This window comes from Neopelma chrysocephalum, unplaced genomic scaffold (genome assembly GCF_003984885.1).
Source record: "Neopelma chrysocephalum unplaced genomic scaffold, ASM398488v2 Primary Assembly neopelma1_62, whole genome shotgun sequence".
Lineage (NCBI taxonomy): Eukaryota > Metazoa > Chordata > Aves > Passeriformes > Pipridae > Neopelma > Neopelma chrysocephalum.
In genome coordinates, this window is record NW_020897719.1 from 732620 (window position 1) to 751152 (window position 18533).

The window sequence follows — 18533 nt, forward strand, 5'->3', positions numbered from 1 at the left end:
CTGAATATGGAATATGTTCAGATGGAATTGAAGGCCATATTCCTAAAGAGAAAAAAAAGTGATAAACCATCATTTGTTTTACAGCAAGGACGGTTGAAAACTGGAACAGGTTGAGCAGAGTGGCTGTGCAGTACAGTGATACTCAAATGTGCCTGGATCTGCTCCAGCTGCCCATGCTTTGAGTAGGGGGACTGGAAGAGATTACCTTGAGAGGTCTTTCAGTTGTCACAGACTCTTATTCTGTGAAGCTGTGGCTATATACAGGCTGACATACAATTTTAAAGCAAGCTTTAGTATGTTTCACCTACTACAGTTTATACTATTCTCTTCTTACAAAATCCATCTCATTTAGCTAATCATACTTTCTTGGGGGATTTGCATGAAAGGTTGGTATTTTAACACTTAGCAATCAAAAAAGAATAAAATAATGTTCAGGATATGCATTTGTTAAGAGTTTTTCAACCCTGCATTAATTGACATTAACAAACATGTTTGTTAAACTACCTTGAAAATGTGTGTTGAACATTACTAATATTTAATGTTTACTCACAGGAGCTCAGACCATAGGTTATTATGCATCAGCAAATGGTAGTCCAGCTCTTGACTGAAAGACAAGCTCTGACAGTTCTTGCTTTTACAATTTAAGACATCAGAGTAAGTCCCCAGTTCGCTCTATTCTCCATAATTATCTTTTTCACAGAAAAGTCAGTAGAAAGGCACACCTATCTGCATATCAACTGCTTCAGGGAAAGAAACTTGATTTTAAATCTCTTTGTTAAAGATGAGTTTTCATTTCAGTAGACAAACACAGTTTTTCCTTTGAAGATGTATGGATATTTTTTCCTAAAAAACTTGGATAAACAACCATTATCTTTTTTCAAAAAAGCACAGCTAAGCATCTTTTATCCACTTTTTCTCCTCTTAAAAAACATTATGGGATCCAGCTCAGTGACCAAAAAGAATCAAGAAAGAGCCTTTAATGTTTTTCCAAGATAAGGACATACAGTTTTGAATGAGAAAAAAAAATGCGAAAAAACTTTCCATGTGACAAATATTGTAAGAAAACATTCATTATTACAAGGAGAAAAAACCCCAAACCTATGAATGTGTACACTCTCAAATTTTTGTATGGTCAAAAAACCCCCTACCAACAATGTATTCTCTTTTCCAAGCAAAAATTGCTTTAAAATTAGCTGCAAACCGTCTGTAAATTATGCAAAGTAGCCAGCTGTTTGATTAGGTTGACTTACTCCACAGTAAAGTCTAAAAAAAAAAGTGTCAGAATTAAATCTATTACTTTTATTACACACAGATATAGATTGACAGATGAATTAAAAATTCTCAATTTTTTACCATATAAGAAGCATTTTTAAAGAACATGATGGACCAATAGATTTAAAACTTGTGTATTAAGTTTTCTAAAAAAAGCAGCAACATTTTTTTAAAATTAGAAGGAAATTCATTACTAATATATAGATCCTTTGTATGTTTCTCTAACTTGCTTTTATATTTGCGTATGGACAGGTAAAAACTTCTTAATAGAAAACTAACAGAAACTTTGTCGTGGCTATTCATTTGCTAATTCATGGAATGTCAAAACTTAAGTTCCTTGCTTCTCCTTGTCTCACGTTTTAGAATCACAGATTGGTTGAAAGGTTTTAATTGTTGTACAGTTTTTTCTGAACATAAGAAACTAGATTTTGTAGAAGTTTTTTAAGTTACTTGAACTTCAACCTTAGATTTTCTTTATATCTTAGTTTAAAACATCGTCTTGACAATAACGAACCATTCAAATGGGATTGGTTGTTTTTTCTGTGGAATAATTTCCCACAGAAGGATATGGATATAAAAAAAAGTTGTCTGCACGCAGATCACAAGTCTCCTTTCAAATACTGGGATCAGCAACAACTAAGCTACCAAAGCAACTGGGATCTGTATGTTTGTGTAATTTTGCCACACATATGACACTGAGAAGACAGCTACTCGGACAAGTTAGTACAACAAAATTTTCTGCAAAACTGCCCATTAATGCTAAGTAATACCTGTTTTGGGAGCAGATGACATTAAAGACACTCCAGGGAAAGTCAGCATGAGCCCTCTAGAAAAAGTTTCACAGAAGCCAACCTTCCTGAACAACAAATATCTCAGCAGCTGATATTAACAACCTCATTTATTAAATTGTTCATAAAGTTTTAAACAGATGTAAAAACTTGTCCCCAGCTACTGTCTGTTGATAGTTGCTATTTGAATCCACTAAATTTTGCACACCTTCTACTATTACAGGGCATTTGAATACCAAATTTCGATCTTTCTGATAGTTGCCAAATTTCAAAACCACACCCCAACTTCACAGTAAAACTATTCATCCTCATTTGCTCATTTACTTCCAACCTCCTCTGATACCAGCATTTTCAATTACCATTTGGCTTGTGGTCAGAGCACACATTTTTCAGGAGATATTCTTGAATTTATATACTGCTCCTGAATATTTTCCTTAAAGTGGAAAAGAAGTTTGGCAGAATAAAAACAGGTACCATCAGCAGAATATCTTCCTACCAAAGCCTCCAAAAGAATCCATGACAGTGAGTTATCGCAGTTCTTTTAACCTTCAATATCTGCATCTAAAATTTGACTAAGAATTTAAATTTCTACTGGATGCTTTTTGAGGTCAGAGATAAAACTACAAGTACTTAGCATCCCATTCTTTCCACTGCTCCACATTCCCAATTCCTTGTGCTATAACATCTTGCTAAGTAAGATTAAACTGTTCATACTAAGCTTAAATTGAACTCAGATTTCATTAAATAACTTAATAGAAACTAGTGTTCCCAATAAAGGTGCTCAAGATAAAACACCAAAGATAAAGAATCTCTGTCCTTCAAGTGATAAGCAATGATAGTATAAAAAATGTTTTAAAACAACAGTGACGTTGACATGAATGCATAATCTCAAAAGGAATAGAGAATTTAAGACAACTTCTTATGAAAGATATTTTCAAGAACCAGACAACAAAGGGAAAAAACACAGTTAATTGTTTGTAAGGCTGAGATCATGTTAATTTACTAGTAACCAGTTCAAACTGTTCTTCAAAACCAACAAAACACAGATTTAGATTCTGGAAACAATATTAAAAAAAGTTTATCCATCTAAATGAGGAAAAACACACAAATCTTTCTACTCACTTGCCATTATCAAGGTGCTGTTGACAATGGCAGTAGGAAGAACAGAAAAGAAAAACACCATCATACTGTGTTAACCGATGACAGTCCAACAAAGAACAAATACAACATGATGGTAATGTAGGCTGCAATTTGAATAAGCTTTGTGTGTAAATATTGTTCTCTGGAGACAAAAGGAACAAGCTGTCCATGAGAACATTTACATATAAGAAAAATATTGATAAAATACATATATCTGTGTTCACCTAACAGATACACTAAGCTTTGAAACAGAAATCTGAACAAAATAAGCTAAGTTTTACAGCTTCCTACTATGGATTTTTTTTCTATTCTTAAGCAGGATAATATATATCACTGGTTGAAATCAACAAAATTAAGCAACATATATGCAGGAATTCACCATTATTATGTTATGTTCTACAATGCACAGCACTCACAACAAATATATTCATAATATTTTCAACTAAAACATCTGAAGGATGATTTTCAAAATAAAATGCCACTTATAAAACCAGATTTTTTTTTTTTTAATAAAGCAAAGTAACGTGAAAACAGTTAAGCTATAGAGAACCACATGACTGGAATTCATAACTTACTTAGGAGTTGAAGGACCTCTTGGCCATGTTCCATCCTCATTCTTCTGTTCTATCACCAGGACCTACCACAAAAGGAGTAATAAGAAAACTGAAATAAAAATATCAGTAGACAGCTCTCTGTTCCATCTTTTTAATGGATTTGCTAGCATTTGATTGAGACAGAAAAGACTTGATATTTAAGTTACTATTCACTAACATTCAAGAATATTCCATTCAATTACACTGCCCCTTCCTCTCTCCACTTTTTTCCTCCACACTTTTTAATTTGTGCAACTTTGTGCAAGCCACTTAATATATCTATTCCTATACAAACCATGGATGAAATGGCAAGCCACTTATTTCTCAAAGAGGTCAGAAGATGACCTGCAATGTTTAAACAGCACCGGTGAATCTACAGAAATCACATGTCTATACAACAGCTCTGTTAAGGAAGGAATATTCCTGAAGAAATTTTGCCTCACACAGATCAATAGGAAAAAAAAAAACAAAAGCACCCAAACAAAACTATTTTCTGCTTTGATAGCCTTAAAATCATATCTGTCTGGCTACTTCTGTATATTTTATAAAAGCATTTATCAAATATTACTTTTTCAATAGGACAGTAGGCTAATGAAATTAATTTAATTCAAGCTGTTATTGGTAAAAAACAGAGTACAGAACACTCAGTCCCCAACACAGGCATCAAGTGTCATTTTAAACCCCTTCGGGTATTTGTGGTATCTGCCCTACGCTGGCAGATATGACACAGGACCTACAAGCAGCTCATGCCTTTCTGGATTGACAGCTGAGATAGCTAGATCATTTGACATGGCAACTAGACTTCAATATTTAAACTGAATCCAACTCCTGATTTCCAATTCAACTAATTCTGCACAACTGTATACTGATGTTTCAAGACACTAATTAACTGTCACGTTATGCCTGTACGTGTCTACACAATGACATAAATTCCCATATGTACTAATGCTCAAAACCTTATGTATAAGTCATTCTGCCACTTGAAGATGTAACCACATTTTCAGTCTGAATACAATAGGCCATGACATTTAAAACAAGCTTTCTAACCGGAAAAGAGTAGTCTGCTGTCTTTGGTCATATAAAACAGATTCTTCCATACTTCCTTGACTGGCTCTCAGAGACTACTAAATAAAAGTAGATTTAGACTTAAAAGTTCAATGGAATCCCTAAAGGTTTGCTTCAGATATCAACTGATAAATTCAAAACATTAATTTACTCAATCGCATACACAGTAAAAAATAACTATTAGATTAGACAGACTGTAATAGTCAGAATAACTATTATAAGATTAGGAAGCTCAGCAAGAAAAATAACAACCATGTGTGTGTCAGCAAGTGCAACCGACCAAACACATATGGCCTACCATGACATTTAACATTTTCATAAACAATGGTTAAACTCTGCTTTAAACAATATTTGTTTCACTCAAAGTACAGATGTCACCTAGAGATCTTTTCATTGCTTTATTAGACCACGCTTGCTTCATAGCTAATGTTTCACTGGGATAGAGCAATTTGCAAGTTCCACCTCTGATGCAAATCTTTTATGGGAGATGTGGGCTCTTCCAGCAGGACCTCTACATTGTTAAAATTACCTGCGTGAGGGTTTAAGTGCATGCAGCATGAAGCTAGAGGGCACAATAGTTCAAGCAGTTATTTTGTTGCACTGATTACTTACCTTCCATGACATAAAAGAAAACTGAAACACAGCATAAATACTGCCGGTAAGTAGGTTAGAGTCTAGTATTTCAAGGCAAAAGGAAATAATATAATTGTGCCTACAATTCCTTCCATCAAATTTCATCCATTCATATTTGCAGCATGACAGCATGAACTACAGTTGTTGAAAAAACATTCAACTCTATCTGGAGAATAAAGAATCAATGTAATAGTCTGAAAAGTTATTCTATTGATGAAATTACTCAATCCATTCACGTTTATATTTGTGTAGTTTAACATTCAGTATTTGTTCTTTATACGCATATGGAAAGGTAAAAAAATTATCTTGTGAGAAATTCGCCTATAAAGTGATGACTTTAAAGTGATAATACAGTTCCATGTTAAAGCAGATTTACAAGCTCTTTTGCCTCTATCATTCTTATCTAAAATATTTTTGATCTCTTACTTTATTTCTGAAATCTGAACAGAAGACGTTATTCTTTTAGAGTACCTAAAAAGTTCTTCAAATTTTGAGTTTCATTATAGGAACATATCGCACATCCTAGGAATAATTTTTTATTTCAGGTTTTACCAAAGTCATGTCAGCAATTTTGTAAAATTTGATAAATTTAAAATTTAAGTTTGAAAAGCAATTTTCAAATTTTAATTTTAATTCACCAGGAGAGGTAAACTAATCTTTAATCCTGAAAATACACACAAACGCTACTTTTACTTCAGCAAATTTGCTTCTAAAATCCTCTATCCCTAATAAAATCTATTAGGAGGCAATTTCATTTAAAAAGAAGTAAGAATTACTGGGTACAGCTACATTCTTATGAGCAAAAAAAAAATGTATACAAAACTACAAATAATATTTCACTGTACCTGTCCCTGGTATAAACCAGCATCCTGTATGGTACTGTCTGGTTTATTCAAAGGTTCAAAAGTATTACTCATGTATTTGTTCCACAATCTGGTCTCTTTTTCACCTGGAATATTGAAGATTTTTCTTATCTCCTTTTCAATTGTATCTGTTTTGTAAGGGAGAGAACACAAGTTTAGCATTTCAATACACAAACAGTAGAAGGTCAAATAAAGCATCAGAATTCATTTCCTCATATTCAAAATATGAATGAAACTGTAGAAATTGCCATGCAACTGCATCACGTTGTAGGAGACAGAGGAAGTTTTTAGTTTTCTTGCCTTTAAATTGGAAACAGTAGGAGCTTATTGCCTCCCGAATCTCTGTCACTAGTGGGGTTCCACAGGGCTCCATTCTGGGCCCTGTGCTCTTCAACATCTTCATAAATTACTTGGATGCAGGACTGGAATGGATACTAAGCAAGTCTGCAGATGACACAAAGTTGGGAGGAGCTGCTGACTCCCTCGAAGGCAGGGAGGCCCTGCAGAGAGACCTTGACAAATTAGAGGGCTGGGCAATCACCAACCATAAGAAGAAGTTCAACAAGGGGAAGTGCCGGATTCTGCACCTGGGATGGGGCAACCCTGGATGTTTGTTCAGGCTGGGGAATGAGATGCTGGAAAGCAGTGCCATGGAAAGGGACCTGGGGGTCCTGGTCAGTGGCAAGTTGACTATGAGTCAGCAGTGCCCTGGCAGCCAGGAGGGCCTACTGTGTTCTGGGGGGCATCAGGCAAAGCATCTCCAGCCAGTAGAGGGAGGGGATTCAATACAGGAAAGATATTAAGCTATTAGAGAGCCTCTAAAGTAGGGCAATGAAGACAATGAAGGGCATTGAGGGGAAGCCATATGAGGAGAGGCTGAGGTCACTTGGTCTGTTCAGCCTGGAGGAGAGGAGACTGAGAGGAGACCTCATTGCAGTCTACAACTTCCTTGTGAGGGGAAGAGGAGGGGCAGGCACTGATCTCTTCTCTGTGGTGATCAGTGACAGGACCTGAGGGAATGGCCTGAAGTTGTATCAGGGGAAGTTTATGTTGGATATTAGAAAGAGGTTCTCCAACCCAGTGGGTGGCTGGGCACTGGAACAGGTTCCCTGGGGAAGTGGTCACAACACCAAGCCTGACAGAGTTCAAGAAGTGCTTGGAAAATACTCTCAGGCACATGGTGTGACTCTTGGCAATGGTCCTCTGCAGGGTTAAGAGTTGGACTCGATGATCCTTGTGGATCCCTTCCAACTCCGCATGTGATTCTTAGCAAAGCAAGAATAAGACAAATAAAGACAAGTTGATAAATAACAGATGACAGGAGCCACCTTAGCATCCATCTATTCATTCCTTAGAGTGTGCTAACAGAGGAGTGTGGGTAGGTAGCAAATTATAAGAAATGAGAGTGGTAGCAAAACCAGGTGCAGGGAGTGCAAGACATTCTTTTCCTCTCCCTAGATCAAACCCTTTTCGGTTTCTGCTTTTCTACTACCCATATCCCAGTGCAATTAGCATGAACCACAACATACATGCATAAAGTTTCATTTACTTGTTCACAGAAATTAATGACAACTCTGCAAAACTGAAGCACATAAATTTATTTTAGAAGGAAGATGAAAGAATTTACATCCCTGAAAGATTTAATGTAAAAAGGTCTATCAGCTCCTACTCTACCTGACAAAAATACAACCAGTGCTACATAATTGTAACCATAACTGTTGTCTACAACTGAAATTTAGGAAGTTCTTAATTAACTCTATTCTCCTTACACAAAAGTAGAGTTTATAAAAGAGCTATTTTTTAACAAATATGTACAGTGCTACACTATAGCAATCTCACTTAACTGCTTTTTTTAATTGGTAGTCATAAAGCCCCATGGCAGTTACATCTCATAACAGCTGACAAAGAAAACAAAGCAGGAGTCAAGAAATGTACACTTTATTCCTGATGATCACTGAAAGCACAATTATAAAAATGGGCACTGTAAGCTTTCTGAAAGACATTCCTCTGAAGCCTAAGGATAAAACACAAGTGTGTCAGCTCCCCTTGCTCCCTTATTTGAAGCACAATAAGTCAAATTGAGATTTTAAAATACCTTGCAAAAATCCAGCCATTGTCTTATGAAATGCATGACAACTGGCCACTATAATATTTGTATATATTGTAGGCAAATGAATACAATTTCTTTCTATACTGGTTAACACATATTTTAGTCTGAAAGCAAATGTTAGACTGGATCATCTGCTTTTGTAACAGAGGTGATATGTAGGCAAGATAGATGCTATCAACAAGGTAACACACTTATTTGATTTGTTGACTTTCAAAAAGAAAAGACTGTCTGAATCAATTTTCAAACAGTGAATTCAAATAATTGTGAATCTAAGAATTAATCTACTCATCAATCTTGTAAAAAAAAAAGTAGAAAATCCAGCATGGCTTTCACTAAAAGAATTTACAAAATATAATTTTTCATTCTTATTAAGGACAACTTAATAAGAGCATTGCAGCTCATATTCGTCGTAAGTACTAAGTTAACATTTATTATGTTAATTTTTAACATATTCCTACCTCACTAACAGAACTGTTATAAGACAGGGAGCATCAGTCTTATCGGACAACTACACATTACATCCAAGACTCTGGGAAGCACATGTTCCACTTGACTATTATGCCAATTCTGAGACTGTGAAAATAAGGTTCTTTTACGTAGTTCCATGAACATAACCATTGCATACTTTATAATTCTTCCTCCTATCCCCAGCAAGTATTACTGGACTACGGGGTTATGATCTAAAGTAAAAGTGCCTGTTCCAGCTTAAATAAAAACATATCAGATAGGTATGGTTTGAGAAGCATTGCGTATGGGGGTTCTCCTCTCCTGGAATCACAGAATCATTGAGGTTGGAAAAGACATTCAAGATCGAGTCCAACCCTTCATCGAACACCAGTATACCAACTAAACAATAGTACTAAGTGCTATGTCCAGTCACTTCTTTAACACTTCCAGGGATGGTGACTCCACCACTTTCCTGGGGAGTTGCAGTTATATACAACAAGTGTATGAAATTATTAGTACTGGGATGATGTCTAAAAGAGACAGGAAGAACTGCCCTTTAAAGATGCCTCTCACTCCATCAGCTGTATGCACACAATTTGAGATAGTTCAATTTGGGAGTTAAAGGTTATGGATCGCATATAGGTTATATCCTATATTCTTAAAAATTAGCTCACCTATAAAAACAGCTGCATGTTTTAAGTACTATTTTGAAAAACTCCCTGGAACAGTCTTGATAAGACACCGGAGAAGTTCAGTGGGCTCCAATACAAGTACACCCTGGCTCCTAAAGGCTGTCACAAATACTGGCTAAAGAAAACCCTGAGACATTAAGTTAATGTTGAGATATCAATCTGTACTATGAATCAGTAATCTCTCCCTCATAAAGAAGGAAAAGTCTAATCACTGATGCCAGAATAAACAGTCCTCAAGGATGGCAAGTTTTATATTCTTGTATTCTGCAGCAGAATAAAGGGAAAGATGAATCAAAGCCATTTGCTAAGATAATTTGGTAGCAAAAGTCCATTAGGTGTGGAGCCACTGGTGTAATCTTCTGTGAAGTTTATCAGCTCAATTTTGGAATTATTTTATGGTATTGCAGATAAAACCTGACTCCTATTCACCTGTAACAGAGGTTAGTGTTTCTGACATTTTGTGTTTTGTAAAACCCTTACATATTGATGACTACTTTGTCCTATCATACTTTCCCATTAGTGACTCCTGAATGGATCACTAACTCATTTTCACTCAGAAGCCCTGATGTTCTTTGAGATCAGCAACTCAGCTGAAATGCTGCCTGAACTCCATCTAGCTCATTTTCCTTCCTGATTTCCTCCCTCCCCCAAAAGAGTTAGCCATCAATCAGCCTCAAAGTCAATATGCACTGTCTCCAAGGCAAGAGTCCTCAATTGTAGGAGATTCCCAAGAAGGTCCAAAGAACATGTCAGATGTTCCTAGTACCACCCCAAGAGAATGACTGTCATTATTAGTCTGCCCTTTGTAATTACTTTTTCCTACTTTGTACTTATTTATTGGCATACAGCTCAGCTTGCCTTCTATTTTAGTGGAAAAGCACAGGTATTCCAGGAATAATGGCCCATCTTCGCGAACGAAGATTTGGGGAAAGGTCTTTTTACCTTTCCAGCCTGCGCAATGGATTTTTTAGGTGAGACACAGCCTGCGCTGAACTGAGCCCACCCTTTAATCCTAAGGTTCATCTGCCGGGGCCAAGCAAGCTTGGACAATGGCAGTGAGGTCCTCAGGACGTAGGTTTGTTTAGAGTGTCCTTCTCATAGATGGATGGCCACACAGGGCTAACGACCTCCATCAGGCCAGGAGACCGGAGACTCGAACCCGTGGTCGCAGCAGTGAAAGTCCTGCACGCTAACCACTAGGCCACCAGGGGTCTCATTCCAGGAATAACACATATGTGAAGACTCACAGGTATTATACTGTACTTAGGATATTTCTCTGCTTTTGTGAATTAAGGAAGGTCTTGCACTGATTTTCTTGAGGGCAGTAGATAATATAATCAATGATGGTGGCTAGAAAAATTAAAACTTCTTGAAAAGACCATAGTACCTTTTGTCCACTCATTTCAGTGGGGCTGATAACTGACTCTTTTGTACAACAAGTCTTCTGCAACCATAATAAAAATACATCTCTTACTGGAATATACAAGGAAGGGTGAAAAGTAATCAAGATTCTACAACATCCCTTTTGCATATTATTTATTGATATAATGAGCATCTCTGCTGTGTATTTGATGAATTCCAGAACTGCCTTAAATATACTTGAGGTAAGGAGAAGGGGGGAAAAAATGAATTACCATCTTACTAATGGATGATAAGAGGGATTATTTTTTCACTCTTAAAAAGTGGGATGAATTTTTCTAGCTCTACTTCTAAGATACACTCCTTTGCATGTCCTGACTAGGATAGCCCTGCTTTGTGCTCTGCACAAGAAGCAGAGCTTCAACTTCAGAAAGGGCATGTTTTTTAAAGGCTTCCAGGAGCATATCATCCACATCTCAGGAAAGCAAATAAGGCCAGTGTCTGGAAAGAGGTTGTCAGTGAGTTTGACTGCTTCTCATTACGTTTTTGACAATATTCCCATAATTGTAATTCTCTCTTTGCCAAGAAAAAATGAATACACCTTCAAGTAAGTAATTCCAAAATGCCCTGCTTCTGATTAGAGAAAGAAAATATCAGAAATTCACCCATTACCTATAATTCCAATGATACAATTAAATTCAGTATAGCTGCAAAATAGCTTGCATTTGGTCGTAAGGGAAGAATAATGTTAGATTACTTTTTCCAAGTTTCTGGGTTTCCTTAGAGAACAATGAAGTACATCTTCCCACGTTAAACCAGATCTCAAGAAGGTCAATTAACATACAACACTTGCAGTCTTGTTTTGAGGAGAACTTTCACAATTTTTAAGTATTTATTCTAATACAAGCAGGTGATTCCTTTTCTAACTTAAAGATTTAAATTTAACAAAGCAAAATTACTCTGTTTCTAAAGCAAGCAATCTGCAAAGAATTAAAGGGTAGTAAGTATAAGTCACTACCCATAATGTAAAAAGAAGCAAAACCTAAAAAAACCTACGTTGCTGTCAACAAATGTAAACAAAGTGATGGCTGGGCATAAAGTACAATTCTAACTGCACAAACACAGATGATTGAAAGACTCTTATCTCAGATACACATGCACAAATAAACCAAAAAATGAGTTTCTGTGATCAGCAATATCTTTGCATATATTGTGATTATTTTCAAAGTCAAATATGTTATCAAAATATAGTTTCAAACAATGATAGAATGCTCAACGAGCAGTCAAAATAACTACAAATAAAGGTAAGTTAAAGATTTAAATGTAAATTAAAGGTTTAATAGAAAACTCAATTACTGTAAAAGATTGTGCCTGCCCTGCCACTTCACAGCAAAAGAATACTGCCTTTGTAGGTCACCCTTAGCCATTAATTTATGAATTAAATTCATTCTTGTGTTTGGTAATATACCCATCTCTTCATATATATGGCTAAAATGTGTTGGTTAATGAAACACATTAAAATATATTTCTTACCCACCAAAAGCCAAGAAAATGAAATCCAATAAAAATATCACACCGCTCACTTCCTGACAAGCTCAAACCTCTGAAGTTAATACAGATGCTTAGATAATAAAATACACAGTTACATTCTGAAAATGGTATTAAAATCCTCCAATATTCTAAATTGTTTAACTTTTAACTTTGACCCAAACAAAATTACTCCCATCCTTTTTAATGATTGCAATACCCATCCATCATTTTACGTAGAAATGTATTCAGAACTTTATACCACATAGAAGTATCAACCACATATTTTTAAAAACAGTTGTGCATACCTATTGTATCAGCTTTACTAAATCTTCGTGTGACAACATTGTTCATATTTCCATTTTCACAAAGTTTTAATTCTGTTAGATATACTTCTACTTTGCAGTGTTTTACAAACATACCCTGTTCAACGACCTGAAAAACAGAATGGGATCACTTATCAGTCCGAGTATGTTTTCATATACACGCACTTCAAAATAATTTTGAGAACTCTTCATGAAACTGAAGTTGAGTGAATATATGACACTTAATAAATGCTAAAAACTACAACTAAAATTCTCCTATAGCTTTTCAGAAATACAGTAAACTAGAAAGTAACTTCTTCCATGACGATGATTGTCTTATCTGCGTATAACACCACCACCATGACTTTCAAAGTGTTAAGTACAGTAGAAATGACATATATGCATCTTTAACCCAAAGATAAGATACTCAATCCAAAGATAAAAACCACCAAAAGTTATTTTATTTCAAAATACATTAATTGTATACTACTTCGACAGAACATGAAGAACTAGTTTTCACAGTTAAAGAATGTTTACCCAAAATAGAATACACACTAATAAAATCTGGATATTACATTTTTAAACAAAACCTACAAATCTTCCACTTACATTTCAATAATGAATACATTAATTTGAAATTTTACCTACTTTTTCCAGTTGTTTATTATATGTTCATTTTTGTATCACCTACCACAAAATAGTTAAGTATACCAGATTTTTTTTAATAAAAGTAAAATGTATAAAAAAAGTATTCAGGGTCACCTCTTAAATGTTTTTCCCTTTGATCTTCCAAAGTGTAACTGCAGTACACTTAGTCATGTAGACTGTTCCAAAAATAACCATCAGCCTGATATGTGATACATCTGACAAATACGGTTAAAAAAAAAGTCACTAGCTAATTGCTAGGAGAGATCTGCTATCTGCTGTACAAATATAACTTGTACGCATGTGCCATAGGAAAAAAAATTAAGAAATCAGTGAATTATTTCATTGCTTGCCTTAGCTTTAATGACTGTCAAAAACTACATTTAAATAAAAATGCATCTTAATTTGAGCAGCTTAGTTTTCATCTACTAGAGTAACAACAAAATAGCTGCAGTAAACAAAACTGTGCAGTATGGCTATAACACTTCTAAGAATAAAAAGACACTGTGTGGTAGCATCACCACATCCTACTACAAAAAGTCATAACATTATTTGACATAGATCAAGTACAATATTTCATCAATTTAAAATTTGGATCCACATTTCAAAAATAGTTGATGCAACAAAGGGGATGAAAGAAAAGTATAATCCCACCTTTATGAAAAAACCCCATAAAGGCAGAAAGGACAAAGAATCATGAATGACAAAAACATCAGAAAGAAAAATGCTGAACTGGAATACTGCTTCTCAGAGGATAAGTACTGTTCACATTGGTGGAAAATAATGAAGCTAGACCAGTTTACCTGGCCACTCATTATACTGCATGTATATTTCCAGTTAGTTCCATCCGAGTAGAAGGGAAATTACTCTAATTTCACTTCTCTCTCCTTCCACTTGTCCCCCAAATTGAAAAAATTACAGAACTTTTGCTTTACCATGATGATGGAAGACTATTCAGTTTGCTAAAATCCATCTTCAGAAAAAACATTAACACGTTGGTAACAGATATATCTTTGAAATAGGAGAGTTATTTTATTGGATTTTAGGTCTTACGGAACTACAGAAAAAGACAGAGACATTGCAGGGATGTCTCTTAGAAAAAAAAAAAATTATTTTATTGTATTAACGTTAAAAAAGCCTCGACCAACTACTTCTATTGCTGACCAAATGAATCTTGAAGACACAAAATTTCTTCTACAGCTGTATCTGGCGTTTGTTTGAAAAGAGTGGATTTCAAGTAAGCAGCCAGCATGCATGCATTTAGACCATTGCCATATCATAGGAAGAAAAAAAAAGTTGTATTACACCAGAAGTCATAAAATTAAATTCTAATCCTAATATTCTTTCAGCAGTTTTGCAGGAATTCAAATAAAGATCCCTGTAACTGAAAGAATATGCTCTAATGATCAATATAGAAATGGTAAACATACCAAAATGTATTTTAAAACTTAATTAATTCAGTCCAGTGAGGATGGAACCATAATCACTATCCTGAAAATCTTAAGAAATAATACAAACAGAAACCAATTTTATTATCAATCAACTGGCAAAATGTCATATCACTGTAATAATAAATGTGCTATGTGCTGGAGCAAACACAAATAAATCTAAAGATGTTAATTTCTAAGTATCTCATTCCAATGGAGTGCCACAATATCCACCATGCCATGGACTACTACTTGTGTTGAGGTAAGCTTTTTGCTTAAAGAAATAACTCCCTTAGCAAGCTGCTGAGCACAAAAGATTGGATTTACCAGAAAAGAAACTACCAATTACTCTGCCAATGTTAACATTATTAGAGCTAGGCTTTTCACTAATACACTCAATACAGTTCTATTTACTCAATTACAAAAATATTTTAATTAATAGACTGACAAGCTTTTAAAGCAAATTGTTCTTGAGATCTTAAGAGGACTTATTTCCAGGAAAAGAAAGTATTATATCCTTTGCATCCCCTTTCCTCAATATTAAACACTTAAGCCTCTAAAATCTGAATAAAAATTAGATATCAATAAGCATCTAAAGCAGGAGTTGTCTGTATGATTATCACAGGTCAGGACTTATTATCTGCTAATAAATTCGTGTGCAACTCCTGCATATTTGCAGGACTATATCTGAATCATATTCATCTCAGCAGGTAATTAGAAAGTACCTTGCGTGCTATTGGCTCTTGACCTTCCATCAGTGTGTACCAGCTAACTAGCCGATTCCAGCCTTCAGTTGGCAAAAGGATGTAGTCCAGCTCATCGATAAGATGTTCCTTGAGAGACTGAGAATCACCATCTATAAGAGGAAGATATTTCTACCTGAATACTGCAAATCCGTACTGGAGTTTTTAATGTAACATTTTTCATACAAACAGCAAACGTTATTTTCTGAGTCACAGTTATGTTACCAGTATTATGGTGTTCAAAGCAAGTCTTCTGAAATGATTCAGAACTATCCAGTTCATGCTAGCACACCTAATAAAGGTAGTATTCCTACACTCAGGAACCCAAGTGGCAACCGTATATCCTCATGCAATTATAAGCACTTAATTTGTTATCACACACCATTCTAGCTTTCAGAGAAACCAATTAATTTCTCCCACCCACTTCACATGTTCACACATCATCACAGATACTTCCAAAACTAAAAATGCTACAATGAGTAGTAACTGTGGAGCAAAGACAAAGTTTGAAGTAATTTACTCCATGTCAGACTAGGAAAGTAGCATGGTACAACCCTCCTACTTAAAGTGTTCTATGTGCTCTGGAAACAGTCACTACAAAATTCTTCACAGTGACAGCAACATGCAGCACTTGAAAGAAGCACAACTTGGGAATTTCTTTAGATAAGCAGCATGCTTTTAGCTTTAGTTCAATCCTTATTACAGTAGTAAGATAGAAGCTGCTTTTTAGGTATAAGAGGTGATTCCAGATGTGAGCCACTGTAAGCCTCAGACAATTAGGGGCAGCTGTCTTTCCATCTGGAAGTACCCAACTACAGGTCAGCAAACATCCCATTGTGACTGGGACCACAATATGAGGAAAAATCCACAAGCACATCTTCAGGTCCACATATTGGTTACAGGCTCCTCAGGAGGGATAAGGCAGGGCAGAAGAAGCAGGGGGTGGCACTGTATGTAACAGAAGGGTTAGAATGTATGGAGCTCACAGTTGGCAATGGCACCATTGAGAGCCTCTGTGTAAGAATCAAGGGGCAAACAAATAATGTGGATGTCATTGTGGGAGTCTGCTATAGACCTCCCAGCCAGGATGCTGACACCGATGAATTATTCTTTGAGGAACTAAGGAACACTTCCAAGTCAACTGCCCTTGTCCTTATGGAGGACTTCAACTCGACAGAAATTAACTGGCAGCATCACACAGCTGGTTCAACCCAGCCAGAAGATTCCTTAAAAATCTGTATGACAACTTTATGGAACAGGCCCTAAGGGAGTCAACTTGGAAGGATGTCCTCCTTGATCTGCTGCTTATCAACAAAGTGGATTTCATGAGGGAAGTGGAGACTGGTGGTCTTCTTGGCCACAGTGACCACGAAGGGATCAAGTTTGAAATCTCTGTTGACAGGAGGAAAAGTGCCAGCAAAACCTCAACTCTGGACATCAGGAGACCAGACTTCAGGCTGCTCAGTGAATTAGTGAGTAAGGTCCCCTGGGAAAATGTTTTTGCAGGTGCTGGGGTCCATCAGTGCTGGTCACTTTTTCAACACAGGGCACAGGAGCGGGCAATTCCCAAATGCTGGAAGTGAAGCAGGTGAGGCAGAAGGCCGGCTTGGCTGAACAGGAATCTTCTCTTGGAGATAAGGCAAAAAAGGAAGGTGTATGCCCAGTGGAAGTAAGGTCAAGGGACATGGTAATAATTCAGAGATGCTGCTTGCCACAGGGAGAAAATTTGCATGGCCAAAGCTCAACTGGAGTTAAAGCTAGCCAGAAACTTGGGGAACAATACAAAGAGTTTTTTCGAATACATTAATGGCAATAGGCAGTATAGAAATATCATTGTGCTATTACAAGGATGAGGATGGTCACCTCACAAACAGGGACAGAGACAAGGCAGAGACGTTTAAGGCTTTCTTTGCCTCTGTCTTCAACACAGATGATGGACCAAGGAGGTCTCAGTGCCCTGAGCTGGAGGGCCATGACTGCAAGAATGATCAACTCCCAGTCGACCCTGAAATTGTATGGGATCTGCTGCTCCAGCTGGATCCCTACAAATCTATGAGGCCCAATGGGATTCATCCAAGAATCGTAAAAGAGCTGGCCGATGCCATCGCAAAACCTAATGACTTTTGAGCAGTCTTGGGAATCCAGAGAGGTCCCAGCTGACTGGAAGCTTGCAAACCTTGTCCTGATTTGTAAGAAGGGCATGGAGGACCCCAGAAACTACAGGCCTGTCAGTCTACTTCAGTGCCTGGTGGAGAAGATTATTCTGGGAGGTGCTGAAAAACACCTGAGAGACAATGCTGTCATTGGTCACAGCCAGCACGGCTCCATGACAGGAAAATCCTGCTTATCCAGCCTGATTTCCTTCTATGACACAGTAACCTACCTTGCTGATCAAGGGAAGCCAGTTGATGTGGTCTTTTTGGACTTCAGTAAAGCTTTCAGTACTGTCTCACAGGATCCTTCTAGACAAAATGTCCAGCACACAGTTGGATAAACACATGTGGTGGGTGAGCAATTGGCTCATGGGTTGGGCCCAGACATCAATAGTGAATGGGGTAACATCAGACTGGTGACCTGTCACTAGTGGGGTTCCACAGGACTCTATCTTCAGCTCTGTTCTCTTCAACATCTTCATAAATGACTTGGATGCAGGACTGGAATGGATACTAAGCAAGTTTGCAGATGACACAAAGCTGGGAGGAGCTGCTGACTCCCTCGAAGGCAGGGAGGCCCTGCAGAGAGACCTCGACAAATTAAAGGGCTGGGCAATCACCAACCATAGGAAGTTCAACAAGGGGAAGTGCCGGATTCTGCTCTTGGGATGGGACAACCCTGGATGTTTGTACAGGCTGGGGAATGAGATGCTGGAAGGCAGTGCCATGGAAAGGGACCTGGGGGTCCTGGTCAATGGCAAGTTGACTATG

At 36.8% G+C, this 18533-nt stretch overlaps 1 protein-coding gene across 6 annotated transcripts in view; it reads right to left on the bottom strand.

The window, feature by feature from the left end:
• Positions 1-18533, bottom strand: part of USP15 (ubiquitin specific peptidase 15) — a 65107-nt gene that overhangs the window by 33694 nt on the left and 12880 nt on the right. For 4 of the 6 annotated variants that reach the window (XR_003534021.1, XM_027682150.1, XM_027682148.1 and 1 more), the window contains exons 3-6: positions 15592-15722; positions 12798-12924; positions 6337-6482; positions 3776-3837 (exon numbers count right to left, since the gene is read on the bottom strand). Coding sequence is in view for 5 of the 6 variants with exons in the window: in XM_027682150.1 (XP_027537951.1) it covers positions 3776-3837; positions 6337-6482; positions 12798-12924; positions 15592-15722 (466 nt within the window). In the remaining variant the exon portion in view is untranslated. Of the gene's footprint in view, positions 1-3775; positions 3838-6336; positions 6483-12797; positions 12925-13556; positions 13676-15591; positions 15723-18533 lie in introns of those variants that run through there. The other 2 variants (XM_027682151.1, XM_027682152.1) reach the window with 2 other exon arrangements.